General features: G+C 47.6%; 1 protein-coding gene across 1 annotated transcript in view; it reads left to right on the forward strand.

Moving 5' to 3' along the window:
• The first annotated feature begins 11,139 nt into the window (after positions 1-11,139).
• The window catches only part of LOC134400474 (maestro heat-like repeat family member 5), a 66,790-nt gene continuing 49,965 nt past the window's right edge, over positions 11,140-27,964 (forward strand). The window contains exons 1-5 of the mRNA XM_063128806.1: positions 11,140-11,569; positions 13,626-13,762; positions 18,473-18,589; positions 24,358-24,477; positions 27,810-27,956. Of these exons, the coding sequence (XP_062984876.1) occupies positions 11,140-11,569; positions 13,626-13,762; positions 18,473-18,589; positions 24,358-24,477; positions 27,810-27,956 (951 nt within the window). The remainder of the gene's footprint in view (positions 11,570-13,625; positions 13,763-18,472; positions 18,590-24,357; positions 24,478-27,809; positions 27,957-27,964) is intronic.

Below are 27,964 nucleotides of genomic sequence, written 5' to 3' on the forward strand. Positions count from 1 at the left end.
AGTTTTTAGTTGAGTTTTAAAAGCTGTGGTTGAACTTGTAGTTCTCAAATGTTCTGGAATGTTCAGCAGTTACAGTTGGTAGCAGGAGGGAGGGGGTTCTCAGCTGGAGCTGGACCCAGGCACGGTGGAGAGATGCCTGGCTGCTGCTTCCTCCCTCACTGGTGGCCTCTGCAGAGACAGTTGGTAGCAGGAGGGAGGGGGCTCTCAGCTGGAGCTGGACCCAGGCACGGTGGAGAGGGGCCTGGCTGCTGCTTCCTCCCTCACTGGTGGCCTCTGCAGAGACAGTTGGTAGCAGGAGGGAGGGGGCTCTCAGCTGGAGCTGGACCCAGGCACGGTGGAGAGGGGCCTGGCTGCTGCTTCCTCCCTCACTGGTGGCCTCTGCAGTGACAGTTGGTAGCAGGAGGGAGGGGGCTCTCAGCTGGAGCTGGACCCAGGCACGGTGGAGAGGGGCCTGGCTGCTGCTTCCTCCCTCACTGGTGGCCTCTGCAGTGACAGTTGGTAGCAGGAGGAAGGGGGCTCTCAGCTGCAGCTGGACCCAGGCATGGTGGAGAGGGGCCTGGCTGCTGCTTCCTCCCTCACTGGTGGCCTCTGCAGTGACAGTTGGTAGCAGGAGGAAGGGGGCTCTCAGCTGCAGCTGGACCCAGGCATGGTGGAGAGGGGCCTGGCTGCTGCTTCCTCCCTCACTGGTGGCCTCTGCAGTGACAGTTGGTAGCAGGAGGAAGGGGGCTCTCAGCTGCAGCTGGACCCAGGCATGGTGGAGAGGGGCCTGGCTGCTGCTTCCTCCCTCACTGGTGGCCTCTGCAGTGACAGTTGGTAGCAGGAGGAAGGGGGCTCTCAGCTGCAGCTGGACCCAGGCATGGTGGAGAGGGGCCTGGCTGCTGCTTCCTCCCTCACTGGTGGCCTCTGCAGTGACAGTTGGTAGCAGGAGGGAGGGGGCTCTCAGCTGGAGCTGGACCCAGGCACGGTGGAGAGATGCCTGGCTGCTGCTTCCTCCCTCACTGGTGGCCTCTGCAGAGACAGTTGGTAGCAGGAGGGAGGGGGCTCTCAGCTGGAGCTGGACCCAGGCACGGTGGAGAGGTGCCCGGCTGCTGCTTCCTCCCTCAGTGGTGGCCTCTGCAGTGACAGTTGGTAGCAGGAGGGAGGGGGCTCTCAGCTGGAGCTGGACCCAGGCACGGTGGAGAGGGGCCTGGCTGCTGCTTCCTCCCTCACTGGTGGCCTCTGCAGAGACAGTTGGTAGCAGGAGGAAGGGGGCTCTCAGCTGCAGCTGGACCCAGGCATGGTGGAGAGGGGCCTGGCTGCTGCTTCCTCCCTCACTGGTGGCCTCTGCAGTGACAGTTGGTAGCAGGAGGGAGGGGGCTCTGAGCTGGAGCTGGACCCAGGCACGGTGGAGAGATGCCTGGCTGCTGCTTTCTCCCTCACTGGTGGCCTCTGCATAGGGTGACCATATGAAAAGGAGGACAGGGCTCCTGTACCTTTAACAGTTGTATTGAAAAGGAAATTTCAGCAGGTGTCATTTGTATATCTGGGGAACCTGGTGAAATTTCCTCTTTATCACAACAGTTCAAGCTGCAGGTGCCCTGTCCTCTTTTAAATCTGGTCACAGTATAGCTGCAGGATAGCTCCTGCGGCTCTAACTGTTGTGATGAAGAGGAAATTTCACCAGGTGCGACATGCATACAAATGACACCTGCTGAAATTCCCTTTTCTATGCAACTGTTAAAGCTACAGGAGACCTGTCCTCCTTTTCATATGGTCACCCTACCTCTGCAGTGACAGTTGGTAGCAGGAGGGAGGGGGCTCTCAGCTGGAGCTGGACCCAGGCACGGTGGAGAGGTGCCTGGCTGCTGCTTCCTCCCTCACTGGTGGCCTCTGCAGAGAAATTATGATGCCATAAATAAAGCTGTGACCTCATGACCCTTGTTTGCAGAGGCTTGGGGGCCTTGGAAAAGTTATTGGGGAGAGAGCCCTAGGAGCAAGGTACTCACCTCTTACTTGAGTGTAGTGAGCCCAAAGATTAAAGACTGGAAGATCAAGGATTAGAAGCCCAGGTAAGGCAAGCTCATTCCCTTCCAGGTTATACTTCACTTTGGTCTTACAGGTTAGCATTCATCTTTGTCGATGAAGACTGGATGCCCTAAATAAATAAAATGAATCACATCAGTTATGGGATCAAGTTCTATAAGAACTCCCACCCCTTCCAGTGAGAGTGGGATTTCCTGAAATAGGACTCAATTTGAGACAGGAATCCCTATTATTATTATTATTATTATTATTATTATTATTATTATTATTATTTTCTATATAGCCTTATAGCTGAAGCTCTCTAGGCAGTTTATATAAGATTAAAACAATTAAAAATGATATGCAAAATTTAAAACGATCAAAACATACAGTATACACAAAACATACATCTAAACATATATCAACTGTTAGCCAAACCTAAAAACAGATCCTGGATTGTTAAACTCATCACATATTGCTAAATGCCTGGGAAAAGAGAAAGGTCTTGATCTGGTGCTGAAAAGACAGTAATGTTGGTGGCCGGTGGGCCTCGTTGGGGAGATCATTCCACAACTGGGGGGCCACCACAGAAAAGGCCCTCTCCCTTGTTGCTGTCTTCTGAGCCTCCCTTGGAGTAGGCACTCAGAGGAGAACCTTAGAGGTTGAGCTTAGTGTCAAGGTAGGTTCATGTCGGGAAAGGTGTTCCGTCAGGTATTGTGGTTCAAGCCATGTAAGGCTTCATAGGTTAGAACCAGCACCTTGAATCAGGCTTGAAAAGATACAGGGGAGCTAATACATGTGGGCCAGAGTCGGTCTTACCTTCTGGTTCGAACCTCCTGGTCCCCATTATCAACGAAGCTGCTGCATTTTGTGTAAGCTGCACCTTCTGAACCTTCTTCAAAGGCAGCCCCAAGTAGTCCCAGAACCTGTTTTCGGCGCTAGGGCTTAGTCTTGGAACAGGTGAGGGAGAGAAAGCCTCTTAAAACGTGCAAAGCACTTTTCCTTTCAGCAGTTGAGTAGCTGCAATAAATCCTGAGATATTGAAGATTTAGAAGGATGTTCAAGTTGGATTGTGTGTCGTGGGGAGGGGGGTCGTTCGTGCAGGAACTGTGATATGTGGATGTATGTACCTTTAAGAGGCCTGTAGCTGCTAGTCTCCAGGTCCTCATGGAAGGCCTGGACGGGGCCTCTGTTGCTTCCAGTTGGTGTCGTGGGCCTTGCTGAGGGAGTTTGGAGTGTCACTGTTCTAGGAGGTTTCAGTAATAAAGGAATCCAGCAAGGAAAAGACTCTGAAGTTATTGCCTGGTAGTCTAGGGGCAAGTGGCAGGCTGAGCAGGTAAGCTCACCTGTATGGTCCCTATGCCTGAGGGATACTACATGGTGTCGGAAGTGGGAGATCCCCTTCAGAAATCCACTTGAAGAGGGGTTTTAGTGCCCGCCACATATTGGAATAAAACATGGAGCATTTTAAACCTCCTTCTGAGCTAAGCTTTATTGGGAACTTAGGAGAAAATTGGAGGAAATGGGAACAGAGACTACAAGTAGACCTTACAGTTACAAAAGTGGAGAAAGAGGCAGAAGATTACAAAATTGCTGTAATGCTGCACTGTATAGGAGAAAGGGCTTTAGAAATTTACAACACCATTCCTAATATCTATGCAGATCCTGAAAGTCAGACACTAGAAGAAGCCCTTGCTGCATTCAAAACTTATTGTGAGCCCAGGAGAAACCCTGTTTTTAAACGGTACCAGTTCTGGCAGCTTCCTTATAATGAGGACGCAGGCATAGACTGTTTTGTTACAGCCCTTAGAGAAAAATCTCAGCATTGTGAATTTGGGGCCTGTTTTCAGCATCTCAGACAGCAAGCTTAAAGAAAAGCTTCTAGAAGACCCTAAGTTGACTCTAGAGCAAGCTATTACCATCTGTAGAGCAAAGGCTCTTATCAGGGCTCAGGCAACAGCAATGACCTCAGAAACAAACATCTTAGCCATCCAACATAAAAGCGGAAGGACCATAAGCCACCAAGAAAGTAAAAAGGCCCCAAAGCAGACCTTTGCAACAGTTAAACCTACAGCGGCAAGGGGCAATTCCTGCAGTAGATGCGGTTATGTTCACAGGCCCAGGCAGTGTCCAGCTTTTGGAGAGACCTGCATAGGTGTGCAGGAAGGAATCACTTTGCTAAAATGTGTAGGACACAATCTGAGCCTTCCAGTCTCACCAAAGATGTAAATGCCTTATTCATGGGAGTAATGACTACATGCCATCAAGCTAGGCTCATGGGAAGCCCAGAAGCCTGGTATAGCACAGTAGTTGTGGCAGGACTTCCAGTTGTTTTCAAGTTAGATTCTGGATCTGATGCTAACACAATTCCAAAAGACATTGCAGAGTGCTTGCAGGATAAAGTGCATACAGCAATGACAAATGTGACACTAGTTGCCTTTGGTGGAGCAAAGGTCAAACCAAGAGGTACCATTGTAGCTCCTTGCAAAAATGGTCTTAAGAATCGAAATCTAACCTTCTATGTCACAGAAACTGGAGATCCACCACTTCTGGGTCGGTCAGCCTGTGTAGCCCTTGACTTGATCAGATGTGTGCACGTATTAGCAGTACATTCTCCAACCAAGATGGAGGGTCTCCTCAAACACTATTCTGGTGTTTTTGAAGGCCTGGATCGTTTCCCAGGTGTGCATCATATTCATGTGGATCCCACAGTATCACCTGTGGTGCATGGATGCAGAAAGATTCCATATGCAGTCATTGCCCCTTTGAAAACAACACTGGAAGACCTAGAGTCAAAGGGAGTCATTACAAAGGTGACTAATCCAACAGCATGGGTCATCAGCATGGTGATAACACACACAAAAAGAATGGTTCACTCAGGCTGTGCCTTGATCCCAGGGATCTCAACAAGGCAGTGAAGCGACAACATTTTTCAATCCCTACAGTTGAGGATGTGCAGAGAGAACTTGCGGGCAAAAAGTTGTTTACCATCTTAGATGAGAAGGATGGCTACTCGCAAGTGGCCCTAGACAAGGAGTCATCGGAACTATGTACGTTTAACACCCCGTGGGGGAGGTATCATTTTAATAGACTGCCCTTCGGCATTAAGTCAGCAAGTGAAGTCTTCCAACAGAAAAATTATGAGTGCTTTGGGGACATTCCTGGCATCCACATCATTGCCGATGACATGATTATTGCAGCATCCAGCAGGGAGGAGCATGATAAGATACTTAAACAGGTACTTGACAGAGCGCGGGAAAAGGGTGTCAAGTTTAATATGGACAAAATTCAATTATTGGTGGATACTGTCAAGTATATGGGCCACATCTTCTCTAAGGATGGTGTACAACCAGATGACAGCAAGGTGGAAGCAATCATCCGATTACCTCCCCCTGAAGATAAGAAAGGTCTCCAAAAAATTCTGGGCACCATTCAATACTTGGCCCAATACATACCTAATGAGTCCAGCCTAACAGCTCCCCTCAGGACTCTTCTGCGAAATGATATTATGTGGCAATGGGGGCCTGAACAGCAGGCAGCTCTTGATGGACTAAAACAAGCCATTACAACTGCACCAGTCTTGCAGTATTTTGACCCTAAGGAGCAACTATGGGTCCAAGCTGATGCATCCAAGGATGGTTTGGGGGCATGCCTATTCCAGAAAAAGAGACCAATTGCATATGCTTCTCGTGCCCTATCCAAGGCGGAGCAAAATTACGCACAAATAGAAAAGGAACTCTTGGCAATCGTCTTTGCAATGTCAAAATTCCACCAGTATGTTTTCGGTGTCCAAGTAAAAGTCCAATCAGATCATAAGCCACTGGAGGCAATTTTTGCCAAGCCACTGGGGAAGGCCCCAGCAAGATTACAGAGAATGTTGTTACAACTGCAGAAATATGATATTCAGATCCACTATACAAAAGGCAAGGACATGTTTATAGCGGACACACTTTCTAGGGCGACTACAAGTACTCTCCCCACAGATACAGAACCTCTGATGGAAGATAGAGTGATCTACAGTTTTCCAGTACGGACCCGCTTAGTGATCATATGCTCAAATCATTGCAAGAACACACGTCAGCAGATACATGCCTACAGGGCTTGAAGACTCTACATATTAATGGCTGGCCCAGGAGGCGCAAGCAGATTAGGCCTGAACTTTATCCCTATTGGCCTCTCAGAGACAGTATTCGAATTGAAAATGACTTGTTGCTGGTGGGACACAAAATCATCATCCCCCAGGGCGCCAGAGACAACATGTTAAAACTGCTGCACTTACCACACCAAGGGGTCAATAGATCTAAAGCACATGCTCGGGCATTGATGTATTGGCCTCGTATGAATGAAGAGATAGAACGGTGGGTCAACAATTGTCAGCCATGCCAGGAACATCAGCCAGCCAATCAGAGGGAACCAATGATCCCTCACGAGATCCCAGACCTGCCATGGCTAAAGGTAGCAGCTGATATTTTCGAGTTACAAGGTCACTCTTACCTGGTAGTCATGGACTACTTTTCTAAGTTCCCTGAAGTTCTCCACTTGACAGATAAAACAGCTGTGACTGTTGTTGCCAGATTGAAGGCAACATTTGCACGTCATGGTATACCTAAAGAGATAATCTGTGACCATGTACCATTTGCGAGCCAGGTTATGAGACAATTTGCAACTGAGTGGGGGATCACCTTGACGCATTCGAGCCCAGCTTACCCCCAGTCCAACGGGCAAGCAGAACGTACTATACAAACCATCAAGCACATGCTATCGAAAGCTCTACAAGATGGCGCTGATCCATATCTGGCTCTGTTGAACCTGCGTAATACTCCAGTAACAGGTTTAGGTTTTGCTCCTGCCCAATTGCTCATGGGACGTTTACTACGGAGCACACTGCCAGCTATTACATCTGCCCTGAAGCTCAGGGTGCCACGTGGAGCGCACAAGATCGACAGAGGCAGCAGAAAGCATATTCTGACAAGCACACAGCACCTCTTCCACCTTTGCAAGTAGGAGATAGGGTCAGGTTGAAAACAGCTTTAGGTTGGATGCCAGCATCAGTAGCTCAGAAAAGAAGAGAGCCACGCTCATGTGTAGTTGAGACTCTAGGGTGACCATATGAAAAGGAGGACAGGGCTCCTGTATCTTTAACAGTTGAATTGAAAAGGGAATTTCACCAGGTGTCCTTTGTATATATGGGGAATCTGGGGAAATTTCCTCTTCATCACAACAGTTAAAGGTGCAGGTGCCCTGCCCTCTTTGAAATCTGGTCACTCTACTATAGCTCCTACAGCTTTAACTGCTGTGATGAAGACGGAATTTCATCAGGTTCTCCAAATATACAAATAATACCTGCTGAAATTCCCTTTTCTATGCAACTATTAAAGATACAGGAGCCCTGTCCTCCTTTTCATATGGTCACCCTATGAGACTCCCCAAGGTCAAACTTATAGAAGGAACAGGGGGCACCTCAGGAGGGATTGCTTTTCCCCTGTGGGTGCAACCAATGTGGATCTAGGGGTTGCAGAGGAGCTGGCATCCCCTGAGGCAGTGGTCTTGCCAGAAGGACCTCAAGGTGAGCTGGAGCTTTCGTCAGATGGAACAGCAGATGGAATCGAACGGACACGGAGTGGGCGAGAAGTGAGACTACCAGCAAAGTTTAAGGACTGTGTTATGGGATAGTGGTGAAGAGCTGAGATTGACGAGTTAAGATTTAATTGAACAAAAGTTATTGTTTTTATGGAGAAGGGGGGATGTGATATGTGGATGTATGTACCTTTAAGAGGCCTGTAGCAGCTAGTCTCCAGGTCCTCATGGAAGGCCTGGGCGGAGCCTCTGTTGCTTCCAGTTGGTGTTGTGGGCCTTGCTGAGGGAGTTTGGAGTGTCTCTGTTCTAGGAGGTTTCAGTAAAAAAGGAATCCAGCAAGGAAAAGACTCTGAAGTTATTACCTGGTAGTCTAGGGGCAAGTGGCAGGCTGAGCAGGTAAGCTCACCCGTATGGTCCCTATGCCTGAGGGACACTACAGGAACAACCCTGGTATCTTTAGAAATGATTAATTTTTTCACACACACACACACACACACACACACACTACTACCAAAAATCTCAGCTATGCAGATGACACCACTTTGATGGCTGAAAGCGAGGAGCAGCTGAGGAGCCTTAGGACGAAGGTGAAAGAAGAAAGTGCAAAAGCTGGGTTGCAGTTAAACCTCAAAAAAACCAAGATGATGGTAACCAGCTTGATTGATAACTGGCAAATGGAGGGAGAAAACGTGGAGGCAGTGACAGACTTTGCATTTCTGGGCGCAAAGATTACTGCAGACGCTGACTGCAGCCAGGAAATCAGAAGACGTTGACTTCTTGGGAGGAGAGCAATGACAAATCTTGATAAAATAGTTAAGAGCAGAGATACCACACTGACAACAAAGGTCCGCATAGTTAAAGCAATGGTATTCCCCGTAGTAACCTATGGCTGCGAGAGCTGGACCATAAGGAAGGCTGAGCGAAGGAAGAGAGATGCTTTTGAACTGTGGTGTTGGAGGAAAATTCTGAGAGTGCCGTGGACTGCAAGAAGATCAAACCAGTCCATACTCCAGGAAATAAAGCCAGACTGCTCACTGGAGGGAATGGCATTAAAGGCAAAACTGAAGTACTTTGGCCACATCATGAGAAGACAGGATACCCTGGAGAAGAGGCTGATGCTAGGGAAAGTGGAAGGCAAAAGGAAGAGGGGCCGACCAAGGGCAAGATGGATGGATGATATTCTGGAGGTGACAGACTTGACCTTGGGGGAGCTAGGGGTGGCGACAGCCGACAGAAAGCTCTGGCGTGGGCTGGTCCATGAAGTCACGAAGAGTCGGAAACGACTGAACGAATAAACAACAACAAAAAGATAATTATCTGTTACTCAGGAAATCCAAGGCTCAGATCTTGCAATCCAAAGAAGCAGCAGAAAACTAGTCTAGAATGTTTATACGAAGACCAGAATATGCCAGAATTACTAATAGTTACTGTTCCTTTCACTGTTTTTCAGAAACGCAAGTTTCCCCGCACCCCAGCAAGGGGCCTCAGAGTTTCCACCTTGTGAATCTCAACCTTTTGGTTTACCAGCAACCCGTCACAACAATGTGGGTAGATGCGATAAGTAGGAAGCCGTATTTATTTATTTATTTATTGCATTTCTATACTGGCCAATAGCCAAAGCTCTCTGGGCGGTTTACATAAGTTAGGCTGACCCTATGAAAAGGAGGGCTCCTGTATCTTTAAGGGTTGTATTGAAAAGGGAATTTCAGCAGGTGTCGTTTGTATATATGGGGAACCTGGTGAAATTCCCTCTTCATCACCACAGTTAAAGCTGCAGGAGCTATACTAGAGTGACCAGATTTAAAAGAGGGCAGGGCACCTGCAGCTTTAACTGTTGTGATGAAGAGGGAATTTCACCAGGTTCTTCATATATACAAATGACACCTGCTGAAATTCCCTTTTCTAGGCAACTGTTAAAGATGCAGGAGCCCTGTCCTCCTTTCCATATGGTCACCCTACATAAGTTTAAAACCATGAAGGCAACTCAAAGTATAAAACGAACAACAGTATTAAAAGACAGTATAAAAGTACAATTGCAGGGGACAAAACTAACTGCAATCGAAGAACAGCAGGGCCGGATCTACACTATTGCTTTAAAGCGCTTTAGAACAGTTTTATAGCGCTTTAAAGCAGTAGTGTAGATCCGGCCCAGAAAGGAGCTGAGCTGGCCATTGAACTCTCACCCGGGGGACATCTACATGGGCACTTTATTCCACGGTAGCTTCGGAGTGGCAGCAGGTGAGTTACATGATGCAGCCGCCACTCCGAAGGGATCCAGGGGCAATGCTCAAAAGCTCCGTGTTAAAAAAAGTTGGGCACTTACTCCAACTTTTTTTAGCTCAGAGCCAGGCTCTGTGCCTCTGTGGAGGTATTTTAGGTGGGGCGGATTAAAGGGGAAAGGGGTCAGATGGCGGGAAGAGGAACGGGGCAGCCAGAGCGGGGTCAGAGGGAGGAGAGCCAGCTACCCTGTTCCTCCCCCCTCCCCGGTGCTCCCGGCAGCGGCAGCTGGAGAGAGAGGAACGGGGCAGCATGGAGTCAGCTGCCGCTGCTGGGAACGCCACGGAGGGGGGAGGAACAGGGCAGCGGGCAGCCAGCTCTCTTACCTCTGAGCTCACTCTGGCTGCCCCGTTCTCCCCCGCCCCCTTCCCTGTCCCCATTTTTTACTCTTCAGGTGCGAAGGGTCGCATCTCCCCTCCTTCCCCCCAGTCAAAAAACTTTTCCCATTAAAAAAAAAACCCACTTACCAGAGAGGAGGGGATGCAGTTGCTCTGAGGTGCCTCAGGTGGGCAGGCACAGCGGCGGCAGTGCCTGTTAACCCCCAGCTGCGCTCCTTCCAGTATAGACGCTGGGAAGGAGTGTCAATGCAGCTGCACCCCATCTCGCTCCGCTGGATGCAGCAATACTGCCGTCGTATAGACAAGGGCCCACTCTAGCATCCTGGTTGTTTTGATTCTAAACTGGCCTACAAGGCCATCGAGTCCAACCCCCTGCTCAATGTAGGAATCCACCCTAAAGCATCCCTGACAGAGGGTTGTCCAGCTGCCTCTTGAAAGCCTCTAGTGTGGAAGAGCCCGCAACCTCCCTAGGTAACTGGTTCCATTGTCGTACTGCTCTAACAGTCAGGAAGTTTTTCCTGATGTCCAGCTGGAATCTGGCTTCCTTTAAGTTGAACCCGTTATTCCGTGTCCTGCACTCTGGGAGGATCGAGAAGAGATCCTGGCCCTCCTCTGTGTGACAACCTTTTAAGTCTTTGAAAAGTGCTCTCATGTCTCCCCTCCATCTTCTCTTCTCCAGGCTAAACATGCCCAGTTCTTTCAGTCTCTCTTAACACTGATGTTAACTCTTAACATAACACTGGGCAAGGCATTTAATAGCATTTAAGTTTGTTTTTTAATGGACCTCAGAACTGTTGCTTATGTTTTTGATGGTTCAACCAAGAATGAAGTGACTCAGGACAACACAGACTTCACGTTATCCCCCCCTGAAGCTTTTTTGGTAGAACGGGCTAGAAATCAAAGGTAATTAGCGAACTAATTAACGGGCCATTGGCTTTCTTGCAGGATGACTTCTTTCCTGAAGAAGTTTCAGATGCAAAAGAAGAAGGGCGCGGACAGCAGCGAGTCCAGGCCTGAGGACCAGCAGCAGCAGCGGGATGTCCGCGAGGCCCACTTCTCGGGCTACCAGCCGTCCACTTCTGCCCTGGACCCGGCCAACCAGAGGACCTCGCAGCTCTTGCCGCTGCTGGTTAAACCTCCTGCAGTGTCTGCTGACACCAAGAAGAAGGCGCAGGCGCTGGTGCTGCCCGAACTGGTGCAGCGTCAGCCCAAAAAGGCTTCAGGAGTGACAAGCAGGACAGAAGAAAAGCACCTGCATAGAACTCCGGCCGAGATGGCAAAAGATCAGGTCGCATTGACGAAGGAGAAGATGAAGAAAGGCGGCAGCGTTCCTGTGAAGAAGAAGCCGCCTGAGAGCGCCATGCCTGTGTATCCAGGTAATTCGGCCAAAAAAACCCAACACTTTTCATGTTTATTTATTTATATCCCGCCTTTTTCCTCCAAGGAATCCAAAGCAGCGTACGTAATCCTCCTCTCCATTATGTGGATCCTCCCAACAGCAGCCCTGTGAGGTACGTTGAGCTGAGAGTCTGTGATTGGCTCAAAGTCACCCAGTGAGCTTCCATGGGGATTAGAGCCCAGGTTTTCCAGCTCGCAGTCCAACGCTCTAGTTCCCCCTAATAAGGCCTGGCTCATAGGAGGCCGTACTGCGCTGCCTCCCTGGCTTTCTATTATTTTTCAGTTCTATTCTTCCATCATTTTGACAAACCGTGCTTTTGGTGTGTGTAAAGTCCATATCAGCAATGCGCCTACGCTTTGCTTGGAACACTTTAGCGGTTTCTACACCAGCCCGAAAATGTGGCCAGGTCACGGCCGAGTCCCTGTGCATCCAAATGACGCAAAGGGACTCCCTGGAGGATGGAGGGACCCGAACAGGTTTTCCCAAGGATAAATAATCCCTGGGAAAATCCGATTCTTCCCACCGTCTCAGGATCGTCCCAAGACCGCGGGAGGTGTGGCTACCCATCCTGGCTTCTTCCCTCCTCCCCGCGAGTAGCAGGGAGCAGTAAAGGAAGGAGTCGGGCTAGGAGGAATCAGGGATGCGGGGGAGAGGGGGCGGAGCTTCTTCTTTTTTAAAACTCATATTTCGTTGGAGCGCACGTGCGCTCAGCTTCTTTTTTAAAAATGGCAGGCGCGAAACCCTCCTTCCTGCCAGGATTTCGTGCCGCATGTGGATTAAGGGGAGGATCACTTGATCAGGATATCGCAAGATCCTCCCCCATCCCTCCCTCTAAAGCAGGCTGGTGTAGAAATGGCCTTTCACTGTTATTTTTCACATCTGCATCATTTTTTTAACCATTCTTTTAATCTGCATGCAGATGCCTTTTCGCCTATGGATTTTTGTAATTATTAAATTAAAATCTCTGCACAATAGTCCTCAAATGAAAGGCGTCTTAGTGCAAAGTAAAAAAAAAAGAAAAGAAAGATTCTAAACACCCCTGTCTTCCTGATCAGCGGTCGTTTATCGTCATGTTTGTTTGTTTTAGCACTAAAACCCTTTTTAAATAATCTCGTTAGAGCACGTGAATAAAAAAGCACCCAAGTACAAATTCAAACACTGTTTGAAAAGAGACTTGATTAAAAAACATTATGCTTATAAGGTTAATTGTCCGTTCCCTATTTAGATGTTAAGCTCGCTTTTGTGGATGAAACATAAGCAGATGTACCAGAGGTGCTATACTAAGGTGACCATATGGAAAGGAGGACAGGGCTCCTGTATCTTTAACCATTGTGATGAAGAGGGGATTTCAGCAGGTGTCATTTGTATGCATGCAGCACCTGGTGAAATCCCCTCTTCATCACAATAGTGAAAGCTGCAGCAGCTCTGCCCTCTTTTGTATCTGGTCATGCTAGGCAGGGCTCCTGCAGCTTTCACTGTTGTGATGAAGAGGGAATTTCACCAGGTGCTGCATACCTACAAATGACCCCTGCTGAAATCCCCTCTTCATCGCAACTGTTGAAGATACAGGAGCCCTGTCCTCCTTTCCATATGGTCACCCTATGCTATACCACCTTCCCTTCTCCAAAGTTTGGAAGGTCAGTTGCAGTTCTCCTTGTAGCTTACAGCAAAGAGCAATGAATGGATAACATGAGAAGCCACCAGTGATGAATTATTTCTTTAGAATGCCCCCTCACTTAGTGAGGGCTGGAATTGACCACATTACTAACACACACACACACACGGAAAAAACAGAGTTTGCCCCAATATGATAAATACCAGTTTGAGCATCCTGAAAGTAAACTCTGATGAAATATAGCCTGCAAGTCTGACATGATGAAATCACCTTGTGGTGACTTTGCCATTTTAAGTATCAATTAAAATCTTCAGATTTTAATTAAAGTTTCAACAATTTTGACGAAGAAGACGTATCTCCCTATTGCTTGCTTCATCTATCTGCCCCTTTTTTCCCACCCACCCCTTTCTTCCTCAAGAACTTTCTGATGAACAATTCAGATTTCTCTGGGAGAAGAAGACGCTGAGAGGGAGAACTCTCAAAGAATCTCTGGAGATGATGGATGAGAGGGAAGTTCTCGACACCATCCTGGCTTATCTCTTCCAGTCTCTCCAGGTGCGTCTGACTATTTTGCACCAGAAAGGATCTGGAGCCCAGCCTGAACTAATTGATCTTTGGAATACCATAGGGTAGAGAAGGTGATAGGTGCGGAAGCAAGAGGACTCTTGAAAGAGATGGACAAGTAGGGATGGACAACTTATAGCCTTCCAGATGTTCTACAACTCCCATGACACCTCACTATTTGGCTGTCCTTCTAGGCCAAAACATCTGGATGGACATCCGTTGCCCGCTCCTGCCCTAAAGGCCCTACAGGAACTCAGGAGGGGGTTTAATCTACCCTCCCTCATTCTTCACGAAAGCCGCAGCATTCAGCAGGTCAACAGGGTCACTCCTACTAGGGCAATGTTAGACTGCACCTTCTGCTATATACACACGCACACCTTTCCCCAGCCCAACTACTTTCTATCTCTCATTATGCTTTGTTATTATTATTATTTGATTTCTACTACACCATCAACATACGCAGCACTTTTGTTTGGCTAATAGATTCCAAACAGAGAACTCCTTGCCTCCTAGGAGCTTACAATCCAAATTTCAGTTACAGGGAACAGATGACAAAGGGTTAGGAGACAGCAACCGATGTTGGGTTTTGTACCAACATGCTGAACCAACATGGCAGAAACCTGATATCCAGATGCTACCTGGAAGGTTCTTCCTTGATGCCCCTTCTTCTTTTATGTAATCAGTAACAACAGCAGCGGCAGCAGCAACAATTTTATTGTTATTCCTATGACAATTATGACAACCCCATCAGTGTACATGGGATGTTTTGGGCACAACCCTATGCAGATTGTGTTTTTACGGTTACGTTTTTAAATTAATCGTAACCGTTTCTATTTCCGATTCTTTGCACGAGGCAATTTGGGAGCTTATTTCTGGCTAAAAAGGCAGGGGTGTAAATCTAGCTCCAGGGCCAAGACACCTGCAACTCGGCATGCATAATAAGGGGGGTCTGGGGTGTGCACTTCAGGGTTATTATTATTATTATTATTATTTAACACATCAATTAATTTTAATTAATGTCAATGTATCCATCTAATTGAAGTCTGCAGTTATAACTTCAGCCACTGTGGGCAGACTTCTCCCATCAGCACATAGTTTTGCAGCCCATATAGTCTGAAGCTGGGGAAGATTAAAAGGTCGAGGGACTCAGTTATAAGACTGCTCCTCCCCGCTGCTTTGGGGCAGACCTCCCCCCGCCACCCCCCCCCCGGGGGAGTGGAATGGGCAGACGTCTCTCCCTCAGGGGGCTCTTGGGGTCACCAGGGCAGGAGCCATGGCTAGAGGTGCCAGTGGGCATCGTTTCGCTTGGACTGCGCAGACATCATGGAACTAGGGTGACCCTATGAAAAGGAGGACCGGGCTCCTGTATCTTGAACAGTTGCATTGAAAAGGGGATTTCAGCAGGTGTCATTTGTATACACGGAGTACCTGGTGAAATTCCCTCTTCATCACCTCATTTAAAGCTGCAGGAGCTATACTAGAGTGACCAGATTTAAAAGAGGGCAAGGCACCTGCAGCTTTAACTGTGGTGATGAAGAGGAAAGTTCCCCATATAATACAAATGACTCCTGCTGAAATGTCCTTTTCTATACAACTGTTAAAAGATACAGGAGCCCTGTCCACCTTTTCATATGGGCACCCTAATCATGGGCCCATGGCTGTCAGCTCTGTAACTTCAGTTCTGAAGTCTTTGCTGTATCAAACGAAGGTCCATCCCAAGCCACGCGAAGCTGTGCATAAAGGGTAACTGCCCTTACAAGCACTCAAGAGATTTTCTTCAGAGACTTAGGCCATAGCTAGACCTAAGGTTTATCCCTGGATCGTCCAGGGGTCAAACCTGTTCATCTAGGTGACACACAGGGGATCCAGTGCTCAGGCAGGGGTGAACCCTGGTTGATCCCAGGATAAACCTTAGGTCTAGCTGTGGCCATAATCTCTGCTCTGGCAAGATAGCCAGGCTTCCTCCTCTAACCGCTAATTTGGCTCGTGTGCTCCGTTGTATTGTCCGGAAGAAGGATAATATGGTAAAAAGATGAAAATAGAAGACTGTGTTTTTTAAAAATTGTCAAACTAATGTTCCGTACAGTAGGAAGCAAAAAAGAAAAAGAAAAAACGTTGATATTTAAAACTGAGAGTGAGCTGTAGATAGCGATTATTTGTTTCGGCAATGTTTAAAGACAGCCTTAGGACAGACAAAACAAGATTGATAGCTATTTAAAAATATTTGGCTTGAAGCTCCACCTTGGAGCTCAATTCCAAAACAAGAACAAAAGAATTAAAATTTGTTTTAAGACAAATTAAGAGAGCCGAAATGGGGAAGAAGATGCGAGGGAGACTGGAGCAGGCAGGCACCATCAGAGCCTGCTTCAGTTGGACACCCACCCACCCCCCAGGGCTAACATCTTCAACCTGTGGGGAAGAAGGAGCTATTGGTTTGCCCCTCCATTGGGATATGCGAGGACGAAGCAGGGCCTTCCCACCAGCCTAAGCAGTCTCCTTAATTTCTTTTTATTTTCTCCCTCTTCCCTCCCCATACACTTTTCCTTGTGTGTCATGTCTTTTTTTTAGAATGTAAGCCTGAGGGTTCTTTATTGATACATTGTAAGCTGCTCCGAGAGCCTTTTGGCTGAGGTGCGGGATAAAAATACTCTAAATAAATAAATAAATAAATAAATAAATATATAAAATAGATAAGATAATGCTTTACTGTTAAAACTTGTTAGTATTTTTAATGACTGTAATCATGCTTTGTAGAAATAACTGTAAATATATATTTTATCTTGAATAAAATATTGAAGGGGGGAAAAGATATTTCCCTCAGAGAGGGAACACTTTTCTCACTCCCAGTCTCATTTCTTTCAGCGGCCTCCTGCTACTGGTACCACACAAGTTAGGAGAAAATCAGAGGCGCTGATAAATGATGTAGTTGATGGGCAGCAAAAGCCAGCCAGCCAGGACAAGGTAAATTCTGGGCCTAGATGATGAGGTGGAGGGGTCGATTAAATTATGCCAGCATCATTTTGCCCGCTCTGGGCACAGGTGTGTGCTTTGAAGAGAATGGGCTGAGGGGAAAGGCTCCTGCAATTGGTGCTCAGCACACGCTTTCTCCCCCACCCCCCCGCCATCCCACTGAAAATCCCCAGCCCCATTGCTGCTATGAGCTTTGGGAGGGAAGCTCCCGTTGCCATAGAGTCCTAGAATGGTAGAGTTGGAAGGGGCCTCTAACGTAAGAAATGTGGCAACGGCAATTTGGAAGATGGGCAATGAACATGCATGTGGAAAGGGCAGCATCATAACACCAGGCTTCCCCCCACCCCCCGCTCCAACCTTGGGGAGAGACCATTGCTCAGTGTTCAGAGTACATACTTTGCAGACACAAAAGAGCCAGTGTGATGTTTTAGCTGGGCTGAAAGCAACAGAATGAAATTTAATAGGGATAAATGCCAAATTCTACATCTAGGAAATAGAAACCAAATGCACAGTTACAAGATGGGGGATACTTGGCTCAGCAATACTACAAACAAGAAGGATCTTGGAATTGTTGTAGATCACAAGCTGAATATGAGCCAACAGTGTGATATGGCTGCCAGAAAGGCAAATGCTGTTTTGGGCTGCATTAATAGAAGTATCGCTTCCAAATCGCGTGAGGTATTGGTTCCTCTCTATTCAGCCCTGGTTAGGCCTCATCTAGAGTATTGCGGCCAGTTCTGGGCTTCACAATTCAAGAAGGACGCAGACAAGCTGGAGCGTGTTCAGAAGAGGGCAACCAGGATGATCAGCGGTCTGGAAACAAAGCCCTATGAAGAGAGTCTGAAAGAACTGCGCATGTTTAGCCTGGAGAAGAGAAGATGGAGGGGAGACATGACAGCACTCTTCAAATACTTGAAAGGTTGTCACACAGAGGAGGGCCAGGATCTCTTCTCGATCCTCCTGGAGTGCAGGACATGGAATAACGGGCTCAAGTTAAAGGAAGCCAGATTCCAGCTGGACATCAGGAAAAACTTCCTGACAGTTAGAGCAGTACGACAATGGAACAAGTTACCTAGGGAGGTGGTGGGCTCTTTCGCACTAGAGGCCTTCAAGAGGCAGCTGGACAACCATCTGTCAGGTGTGGTTTAGGGTGGATTCCTGCATTGAGCAGGGGGTTGGACTCGATGGCCTTGTGGGCCCCTTCCAACTCTGCTATTCTGTGATTCTATGTAGTGGCTAGAGGGTTGGACTGGGACTCAGGAGATCCGGGTTCTAGCTCCCACTCAGCCATGAAGCTCCCTGGGGAACTTTAGGCCAGTCACTGACTTTCACCCTAAGCTACCGGACAGGGTTGTTATGAGGATAAAATAGAGAGGACGAGAATCATGTTTGCTCCTTGGAGGAAAGAAGGTGGGATATAAATGTAACAAACAAGGCTACCAAGCTCATTCTGTGACATCTCCAGTTAAAAGGAACTCAGGTAGCATAGTCTCACCTGGTGGAAGGGAGCTTCCTGAATCCCTACAGCTTACGCATGTTCCTTAGGGACCTAGGGCCGGTCATACGCCATCTTCTTTATGTATATTTAAGTTTGACCATTGGTGGCTGAGCATATAGAAGTCCATTTTTAAAGAACGAGTATGCTAGTATTTTGTATTCTTTGCCTGTCTCGTTCTTCTTGGTCTGCTGATATCACCTTGAGACTAACCTGAGACTTTCTTCAACCCTTAGATTCCCCTTTATAAATATTATGGGGTAAAACTGCGAGATTCAAAGCACGAAGATGTTGTCAGTGAATATTTGCTGATGCTTCTACGTTTGGCACCAAAAGATGAAGCAGACAGAGAGGTGAGTAGATGCCTGGGATTCCCCCAAAGTCCTGGGATTCCAGTCCCTTCTAGCACAAGCGCGCCTATTTTGTCATTGCTAGCCACTCCGAAGGGCTGTCTTCACGGGGGATTTCCTGCGGCTTGTGTGCATTGCAAGGTGGTTTGCAGCACATGACGACATGGCCAGGGTTCTCCCAACCATCTGCTTCGGTCTTCAAAAGCCACTGTACTGTAGAGTCATCTTCTGCAATTCCTCCACATTAAATCCTGGGCATGCCTCTGTGACCTGGTTGTGACATGGTCAACAGGTGGGGCTACCCCTTCTCTTGCCCATTCACTCCTTCTCCTAGTCCATTCCCGTTAAAAACCATGATGACTTGCTTCTTTATTGCTGCGTTACGTCGCTTCTCTGACGTTTCTGGTATTTAGCTTCTCTGATGTTTAGAATAAAAACGGGTAGGAAACTGTAAGTCTGGACGGTTTGCTGGAATGGGGCAAAATTGTGGTGGTGAGAAGCTCTCATAGGGAGCCTTCAAGGCTGACAGGTATTACCCAGAGGACCTTCTCTTCTGCTGCTCCCAGACTGTGGAATGGCTTGCCGGAGGAGATTCGTCAACTTGACCGTCTTTTAGCATTTAAAAAAGCAATAAAGACTGATGTATTCCAGAAGGCCTATCCAGTGGAATTTTAAAATGTTTTTAGGCTGTTTTAAGGAAGTTTTAATCATGTATACTATGTTTTTAATCAGTTTTTCATAGAATCATAGAATAGCAGAGCTGGAAGGGGCCTACAAGACCATCGAGTCCAACCCCCTGCTCAATGCAGGAATCCACCCTAAAGCATCCCTGACAGAGGGTTGTCCAGCTGCCTCTTGAATGCCTCTAGTGTGGGAGAGCCCACAACCTCCCTAAGTAACTGATTCCATTGTCGTACTGTTCTAACAGTCAGGAAGTTTTTCCTGATGTCCAGCTGGAATCTGGCTTCCTTTAATTTGAGCCCGTTATTCCGTGTCCCGCACTCTAGGAGGATTGAGAAGAGATCCTGGCCCTCCTCTGTGTGACAACCTTTGAAGTATTTGAAGAGTGCTCTCATGTCTCCCCTCAATCTTATCTTCTCCAGGCTAAACATGCCCAGTTCTTTCAGTCTCTCTTCATAGGGCTTTGTTTCCAGACCCCTGATCATCCTAGTTGCCCTCCTCTGAACACTTGTGCCTTTTATGTGTTTTATATTCACTGTTGTTCCCTGCCTCGATCCAAGTGGAGAGGCAGGTAAGAAATATATTATTATTATTATTATTATTATTATTATTATTATTATTGTCCTGAATCATTTGGGTTATTTCCTTCTTCATGGAAAATTGAGCATTCTCCCTGTACCTCTATTTCCCCCTATTTGACATGTACCTCTGTTTCTTTCAACAACAAAAATATTCTTTTTTTGCTTTCTACATTTGTGCATTTCTGAATGTGAGCATTTTCAAAGTTGCAACCAGGGAGCATTAAGCTTTCCCGTGGAATTGTACAACTGTGCATTTGCATTGTATCAAAGTAATTCCTTTCTATTCAGAATGATGCACTAGCCGGGGGAAGCCTGGACAGGGGTGGAAAGCAAGCCTCCCTCATTTGTTGGGCAGCACCTGCCAGGTTGATAATGTGTAGTTCTAGTCTGCCCCCACACTCCCCAACCCAGAAGTATGTTTATTTCAAACCCGGAGAAGCCGGGTTTTAGGGGGATGTCCATCACCGTGTGACACAGACAGACCAAAGCCAATTTCCTAATGCTGCAGATAATACCACGGCGCGCTTTCCGTCTGTGGTCATAAAGATGCCCCTTCCCCCCAAGACTTAGGGCGTTACTAGACGAGGCTCTAGCGCGCGTTACCTTCCGCAGTCACGTCGAGGCTTCCAGATGACGTTCACGAGGATCCGCCGTTATCCCGCGGTGAAGCCTCTTTCTCCCGACTTTAAAAAAGTGAGTTTTAGGGCGCCTTTTCCTGCTGTCCCGCGGTAATTCGGAGTACGTGTGGGAGGATGTGAGGTCACTGCGGTCGGCACTGGTCAGGAAAAGGCGTGCTAAGGGGGAGTGGTCAGCGGCTTCGGTCAAGCCGCCTCCGCCATTTGCGCGCAGTCCGCCAGCTGGGGCAGCGCGGCGGAGCGGCTTTTTTTTTTTATTTCCCCAGTGACAGTTTGCGCAGGACCGGAGGACCGGAAAAGTGGCTGGTGACTCCTTGCGGTGGGCAGCTACCGTGGCCGCATAATGGCGGTGCTGTACGCTGCCTGTTAGTGTGGGTACCAGGCTGGCAGAGGGCAGAGCTGTTTGTGGGCTGCTGCCATGGCTACGGCCAGATGTGGGTTGGCTCCTTGGGATGGGGCAGAGGGCACAGAGGCGATCATCGCCGCCGACACCTCAGAGGCATGATGGGAGATGTAGGCACAGAGTGGCCATGCAGACGATTGACCTCGGGTCATATGACACCCGCCACGACCCCCATCAGGAAGTGAGCGCATCAATGTTGACCCTCAACAGCACCAGCAGCACTTCAGCTGGCACTGGCACTGCCGCCGCTGCCGCCGCCAGGGCCGGCGGCGGCATCGCTGACGGCTGCGCAAGTTTGCGGTCTTTCGGACGTGCGCAAACCGTGCAGCGAGCGAAAAAAAAAGCCGCGGCAATCAGGCCGGTGTGGCTGCGCAACCGTTCTCGCGGCGGCAGCAGCACAACCGGCGCAAACTTCCGCCACAAATTGAAGGCAGGTGTGGAGCATGAGGCGTCACGGCTGAACGGGAAAAGCCGCTTTCACCGCTCCTCAACGACGGAACACCCGGTAGGTCTAGCAACGCCCAAAGAGACAAATACTTTAAGTCTTTCCAATTGTCCATTTAAGGAAAGCTGATTCGTGCTTCCTTTGGCTGGCATCAACCGCCATCTTCCCTTTGCCCTGGCCAGGTAACCCCTCAGTCCTGTCATCTCTGCCCGGTGTCAAAATCCGTCACCGTTTTGGTGATGATTTATTTCTTCCCCACCTCTCCGTCTGGATCGAGGCGGGGAACAACATCAAATATAAAAATACTATAAAATACATAAAACTGATTTTAAAACGTGGTGCTTCTTCAAATCTCTTCTCTTTAAAGCTCTCTGCAGTCGTGCCCTAACTATTTTTCTGCCTGTTTTGTGATATTCTGTGCCTGTGATCTTGACTTCCCCCAACTCTGATCGCCCTCCAAAGGTTTCCTTCTCTGCTAAATGGCTGCCCATTCTCCTTGCTGCCTCAAATATCTGGCGCCTCCTTTAGCTTAACTTTTTAACCCTAACTTGGTGATTCTGGATCCGTTGCTCCAAATGACAGCCCAGATAGATGCGACGGCCAGGAGTGCCTACTATCAGCTTCGGCTGATACGCCAGCTGCGTCCCTTCGTAGAGTTGGAAGACCTAAAGATGGTCGTGCACGCGCTGGTAACTTCGAGGCTCGAGTTCTGTAACGCACTCTACATGGGGCTACCTCTGTGCCTAGTTCGGAAACTTCATTTAGTCCAAAATATCGCAGCTAGGCTGGTCACTGGTACACCTAGGGGTGACCACATTACACCAGTTTTAAAATCTCTTCACTGGCTGCCGATTAGTTTCCGGGCAAAGTACAAAGTGTTGGTTATTACCTTTAAAGCCCTACATGGTTTGGGTCCAGTCTACCTGCGGGATCGCCTTCTCCCGTACAATCCGCCCCGCACACTCAGGTCCTCTGGGAAGAATCCACTTCAGCTAGCAAAAACTAGATTAACAACTGTTACTGAGGCCACTCCGTTGGACCACAGACCACGGAACAACGGCTCAGCTATGCAGATGACACCACTTTGATGGCTGAAAGCGAGGAGGAGCTGAGGAGCCTTATGACAAAGGTGAAAGAAGAAAGTGCAAAAGCTGGGTTGCAGTTAAACCTCAAAAAAACCAAGATGATGGCAACCAGATTGATTGATAACTGGCAAATGGAGGGAGAAAACGTGGAGGCAGTGACAGACTTTGCATTTCTGGGCGCAAAGATTCCTGCAGACGCTGACTGCTGCCAGGAAATCAGAAGACGTTGACTTCTTGGGAGGAGAGCAATGACAAATCTTGATAAAATAGTTAAGAGCAGAGACACCACACTGACAACAAAGGTCCGCATAGTTAAAGCAATGGTATTCCCCGTAGTAACCTATGGCTGCGAGAGCTGGACCATAAGGAAGGCTGAGCGAAGGAAGATAGACGCTTTTGAACTGTGGTGCTGGAGGAAAATTCTGAGAGTGCCTCAGACTGCAAGAAGATCCAACCAGTCCATACTCCAGGAAATAAAGCCAGACTGCTCACTTGAGGGAATGGTATTAAAGGCAAAACTGAAGTACTTTGGCCACATCATGAGAAGACAGGATACCCTGGAGAAGAGGCTGATGCTAGGGAAAGTGGAAGGCAAAAGGAAGAGGGGCCGACCAAGGGCAAGATGGAGGGATGATATTCTGGAGGTGACAGACTTGACCTTGGGGGAGCTAGGGGTGGCGACAGCCGACAGAAAGCTCTGGCGTGGGCTGGTCCATGAAGTCATGAAGAGTCGGAAACGACTGAACGAATAAACAACAACTGAGGCCACAGCTAGACCTAAGGTTTATCCTGGCTGAGCACTGGATCCCCTGTGTGTCACCTAGATGAACAAGTTTGACCCCTGGACGATCCAGGGATAAACCTTAGGTCTAGCTATGGCCCCAGAGGACCTTTTCTTCCGCTGCTCCCAGACCGTGGAATGGCCTGCCGGAGGAGATTCGTCGACTTGACAGTCATTTAGAATTTTAAAAAGCAATAAAGACTGATCTATTCTGGCAGGCCTGTCCAGTGAAATTTTAGGATGTTTTCAGGATGTTTTAATCATGTATGGTATGTTTTAATTCGTTTTAATGTGTATTTTATATCATGTTTTTATACAGTTTGTTTTACACTTTGAATTGTTTTAGTTTTTGTGAACCGCCCAGGGAGCTTCGGCTATTGGGCGGTATAAAAATGCAATAAATAAATTAATAATAATAATAATAATAATAATAATAATAATAATAATAATAATAAATAGCTTGGGACCTGGGGACCTTAAATACTGCCACCTCTGATATTTTCGCTCCTTTGCACAAAGTCCACCATCGGAGGTCCAACTCCTGGTCACCTCGCCAACTGCAGTGTGGCAGGTAGGCCCAAGTGGCAGGGCCTTCTCGATTGTGACACCAATGTAGTGGCATACCTGCCCCAGGAGATCCTCCCTTCAGTCCCCTTCTTTAAGTTTGCCTCCCCCCGTACAATCCGCCCGCACACTCAGGTCCTCTGGGAAGGTTGTGGTTTTAATTTTTGTGAACCGCCCAGAGAGCTTCGGCTATTGGGCGGTATAAAAATGTAATAAATAAATAAAAATAAATAAATAAAGAACCCACTTCAGCTAGCAAAAACTAGGACCTTTTCTTCCGCTGCTCCCAGACTGTGGAATGGCCTGGTTATTTGCCTGGCTAAGACCCTACTCCTACTTAAAGAAGGCCCATTGAAATAAGTGAGACTTCAGTTAGACAATCATTGGATACAACCTAAGAAAATGAGTTACCGTCAAAGGAAGTTTGTCTTCAAAGGAAGACAAACAAACAACGAACCTGGCTCTCTGTTGACATTACCCCTGGTGGGGACTAAAGAGGAAATGGAGTAAGGAATGTGTCATCTGAACAGGGTCACTGTCATCTACAAGGATTGTGAAGGGGAGATATCATCACTGACATGTGTCATTTTGTTCAGGGAATCGCGGAAGCCATTGGCTTAGTTGCGTTTTGCCACTTGACTGAGACCCTGGTTGTGCTGAGAGAGTATGGTCACATGATACCAGGAAGGAGATCTATGCAATCAGAACCATCTGAGGTAAGGCTACCAAATTACAAAATGGCATTACAAGCACTTAGAACTAGGACACGGGGAAATCCTGACAGAATGGGTTCAGACAACACGATAACCTACACTCGGGTTGGCTATGGGTTCAGTGTGGGTTGTCGTTGAACAGTGGGTTGTTGTTAAAATGTGGGTTATCATGCTGTCTGAATCCAGCTGAAAAACCTCACAGTACAGCACCCCACAACAAACATGAGTTCTTTCCATGGGTTGTTTGTGGTTAATAAACTACAGTTTGTTAGCATGGCTGGGTTCAGACAACATGATCACCCACGCTTCAATGACAACTGTTATGTGATGTGCTCTCATTAGACCCGTGTACAAACTTGCACACGTTCGATGGAGACCTACACCCGCTTAAAAGGAATCTTTTAACGTTAGCAATAGAGCGTCTGTGACTAAGTAAGGCGATTCTTACTCAAGAAATTTACACCATTAAAGAGGATAATGCCACAATGGCACATTTTGTTACGTGATGTGCTCTCATTAGACCAGTGTACAAACTTGCACACGTTCTAATGAGACTTACACCCGCTTATAAGGAATCTTTTGACATTGGCAATAGAGCGTCTGTGACTAAGGAAGGCAATCCTTACTCAAGAAACTTACAGCACTGCAGGGCATAACGCCACAATGGCACATTTATTGAGGTTGAAACAAATACAAAGGCACAAGCTAGTTTTGGGGAAATTAGCTGAGCAAGTGGAGGCTTAGAAGCAGTTTCAAGACTGAAAAATAGACCTTTTGAGACTTAAGAGCATACACACAGAGACAGCAGGGGAAAGTGTAGAGGGAATCTTTAAAAGCAATATACCTTTCCCTGGGCTGCAGCCCTTTCCTGTAGACAGGAACTGGGGAGCGTTGCAACTCCTGGTCTTAGGTGAAGAGGAAAAGAATACAGCGAGGCGAAGCACTCACCCATGGCAGCTTGCTCGTGCAAGCTGGAATGTGTAGTATATTCTGTGTTTCTGGTTCAAGAGAGAGAGAGAGCGCTAGCCTCCTTCTCCCTCCCCCCAAACCTGAGGATTTTTGAATGATCTTATCTAAAGATCTACTTGCTATGGGAACAAAAGAGGGTGATTTGGGATGATGGCTGTACTTGATGCAGCCTGGAGTTCAGCAACAGGGCTGCATTAGCACGTGTATGACCAGGTATGACTCTTGCCATCCAGCATTCATATTCTGCTTAGTTTTACCCCTACCTTTGTCTCTGGGGAAGGCATTCGAAGATGTCTATCAGGAAATGGTTACTTGACCCAGGCCTTTTGTGAATGCTCTCAGTCTGTAGGTGGGGTTTTGGGTTGCTTCAAAATGGAGTCAGTACTGCTCACAGAAGCTACCTCGTAACAATTTATTGAGGTTGAAATTGATACAAATGCACAAGCTCGTTTTGGGGGAAATTAGATGAGCAAGTGGAAGCTTAGAAGAAGTTTCAAGACTGAAAAATAGAGTTTCTGAGATTTAAGAGCATACACAGACAGCAGGGGAAAGAGTAGAGGGAATCCTTAAAGGCAATATACCTTTCCTTGGGCTGGAGCCCTTTCCTGCAGACATGAAATGGTGAGCATTGCAACTCCTGGTCTCAGGTGAAGAGGAAAAGAATACAGGGAGCCTTGGATAGGGGAGGCAAAGCACTCACCAATGGCAGCTTGCTCTCGCAAGCAGGATTCGGTAGTATGGCCCTGTGCTTCGGGTAAAAGAGAGAGAGCCAGCCCTCCTTCCCTTAAACCTGAGGGTCTTTATATGATCTAAAGAAAAGCAGTGGCATCACTGCTCATAAGCACTGGAGGTGATGCTACTTGCTATGGGAGAGAGAGATAACAAAAGAGGGTGACTGGGGATGATGGCTGTACTTGCTGAAAACATTCTCTTTACAAAAGATGACTTTACACAATAATGATTGCTTTAAAGACATGTTCAGGCTGGAGTTCAGCAACAGGACTGAACATGTACTCTTGCCATCCAGCATTCATATTCTGCTTAATTTTACCCCCACCTTTGTCTCTGGGGAATGCATTTGAAGAAGTCTATCAGAAAATGATTAGACTCATAGAATCATAGAATAGCAGAGTTGGAAGGGGCCTACAAGGCCATCGAGTCCAACCCCCTGCTCAATGCAGGGATCCACTCTAAAGCATCCCTGACAGATGGTTGTCCAGCTGCCTCTTGAAGGCCTCTAGTGTGGGAGAGCCCACCACCTCCCTAGGTAACTGGTTCCATTGCCATACTGCTCTAACAGTCAGGAAGTTTTTCCTGATGTCCAGCCAGGATCTGACTTCCTGTAACTTGAGCCCATTATTCCGTGTCCTGCACTCTGGGATGATCAAGAAGAGATCCTGGCCCTCCTCTGTGTGACAACCTTTGAAGTATTTGAAGAGTGCTATCATGTCTCCCCTCAATCTTCTCTTCTCCAGGCTAAACATGCCCAGTTCTTTCAGTCTCTCCTCATAGGGCTTTGTTTCCAGACCCCTGATCATCCTGGCTGCCGTCCTCTGAACACGCTCTAGCTTCTTGAATTGTGAGCCCAGAACTGGACGCAATACTCTAGATGAGGCCTAACCAGGGCCGAATAGAGAGGAACCAGTACCTCATGTGATTTGGAAGGGATACTTCTATTACTTGATCTTACTATTACTATACTTCTGTTAGTTGATCTATCCTTGTGTGAATACTCTGTCTCATTCCTGCTGCAGGTGGGGTTTTGGCTGCTTCAAAATGGAGTCAGAAGCTACTTTGTAACACAACCCATGGTTCAACAACAACCCACACTCCACCCATACTCAACCCTTGTGTGGGGTTTCTCATGCTTTCTGAACCCAGTCATTGTGATATTAGCTATTCCATCCATATACATATGAAACTGCCTTATACTGGGCTAGTTCGGATGTAACGGTAAACCATAGTTTAGCATTATGAGCACTAGCTTAGCCTTCCTCTGGGCCTGGTCTCCCTCTCCCTTCCGTTGCCCGCTCCCTCTGCTTTTTGGTGCAGCCACGTGAAGGCGTTCAGCAGCTTTTGCTTCTGTATTTATTTATAATTATTTTAGGGCGCCTTTAAGGGTTGAACCACTCAAGGCGTTATACCAGATTAACTGGCATTTTAGATTAGTCGCCGTCTCAATGAGTGTGGGGGTGTCTGAACAGGTTATGTGGAGTCTCTTAAAGACAAGTCATATTCGTGAGCTGAAACTAGAACCGGTTGCTAACTTCTTGGCATTTATGAAAAAAGTTCCAAATTAACTCAAGCGGCAACTTATCCTTCTGTAAATTCTCACATACATCGTTTCCCCCGTTTAGCTCCAGGAGTCAAGGAATATCTCCGAGAGGCAGATTCGAACCACTGTGATATTATGCTACGGACAAGCGGCCTTGGGGGCAAAACCGGAGGAGATGCTGACGTTGTTGGAGTTCATTGTGTCAGAGATCCTCTTTCAGTTCCGTGGCGAAAACAAGGTACTCTT

This window comes from Elgaria multicarinata, chromosome 6, assembly GCF_023053635.1.
Source record: "Elgaria multicarinata webbii isolate HBS135686 ecotype San Diego chromosome 6, rElgMul1.1.pri, whole genome shotgun sequence".
Classification (NCBI taxonomy): Eukaryota; Metazoa; Chordata; class Lepidosauria; order Squamata; family Anguidae; genus Elgaria; species Elgaria multicarinata.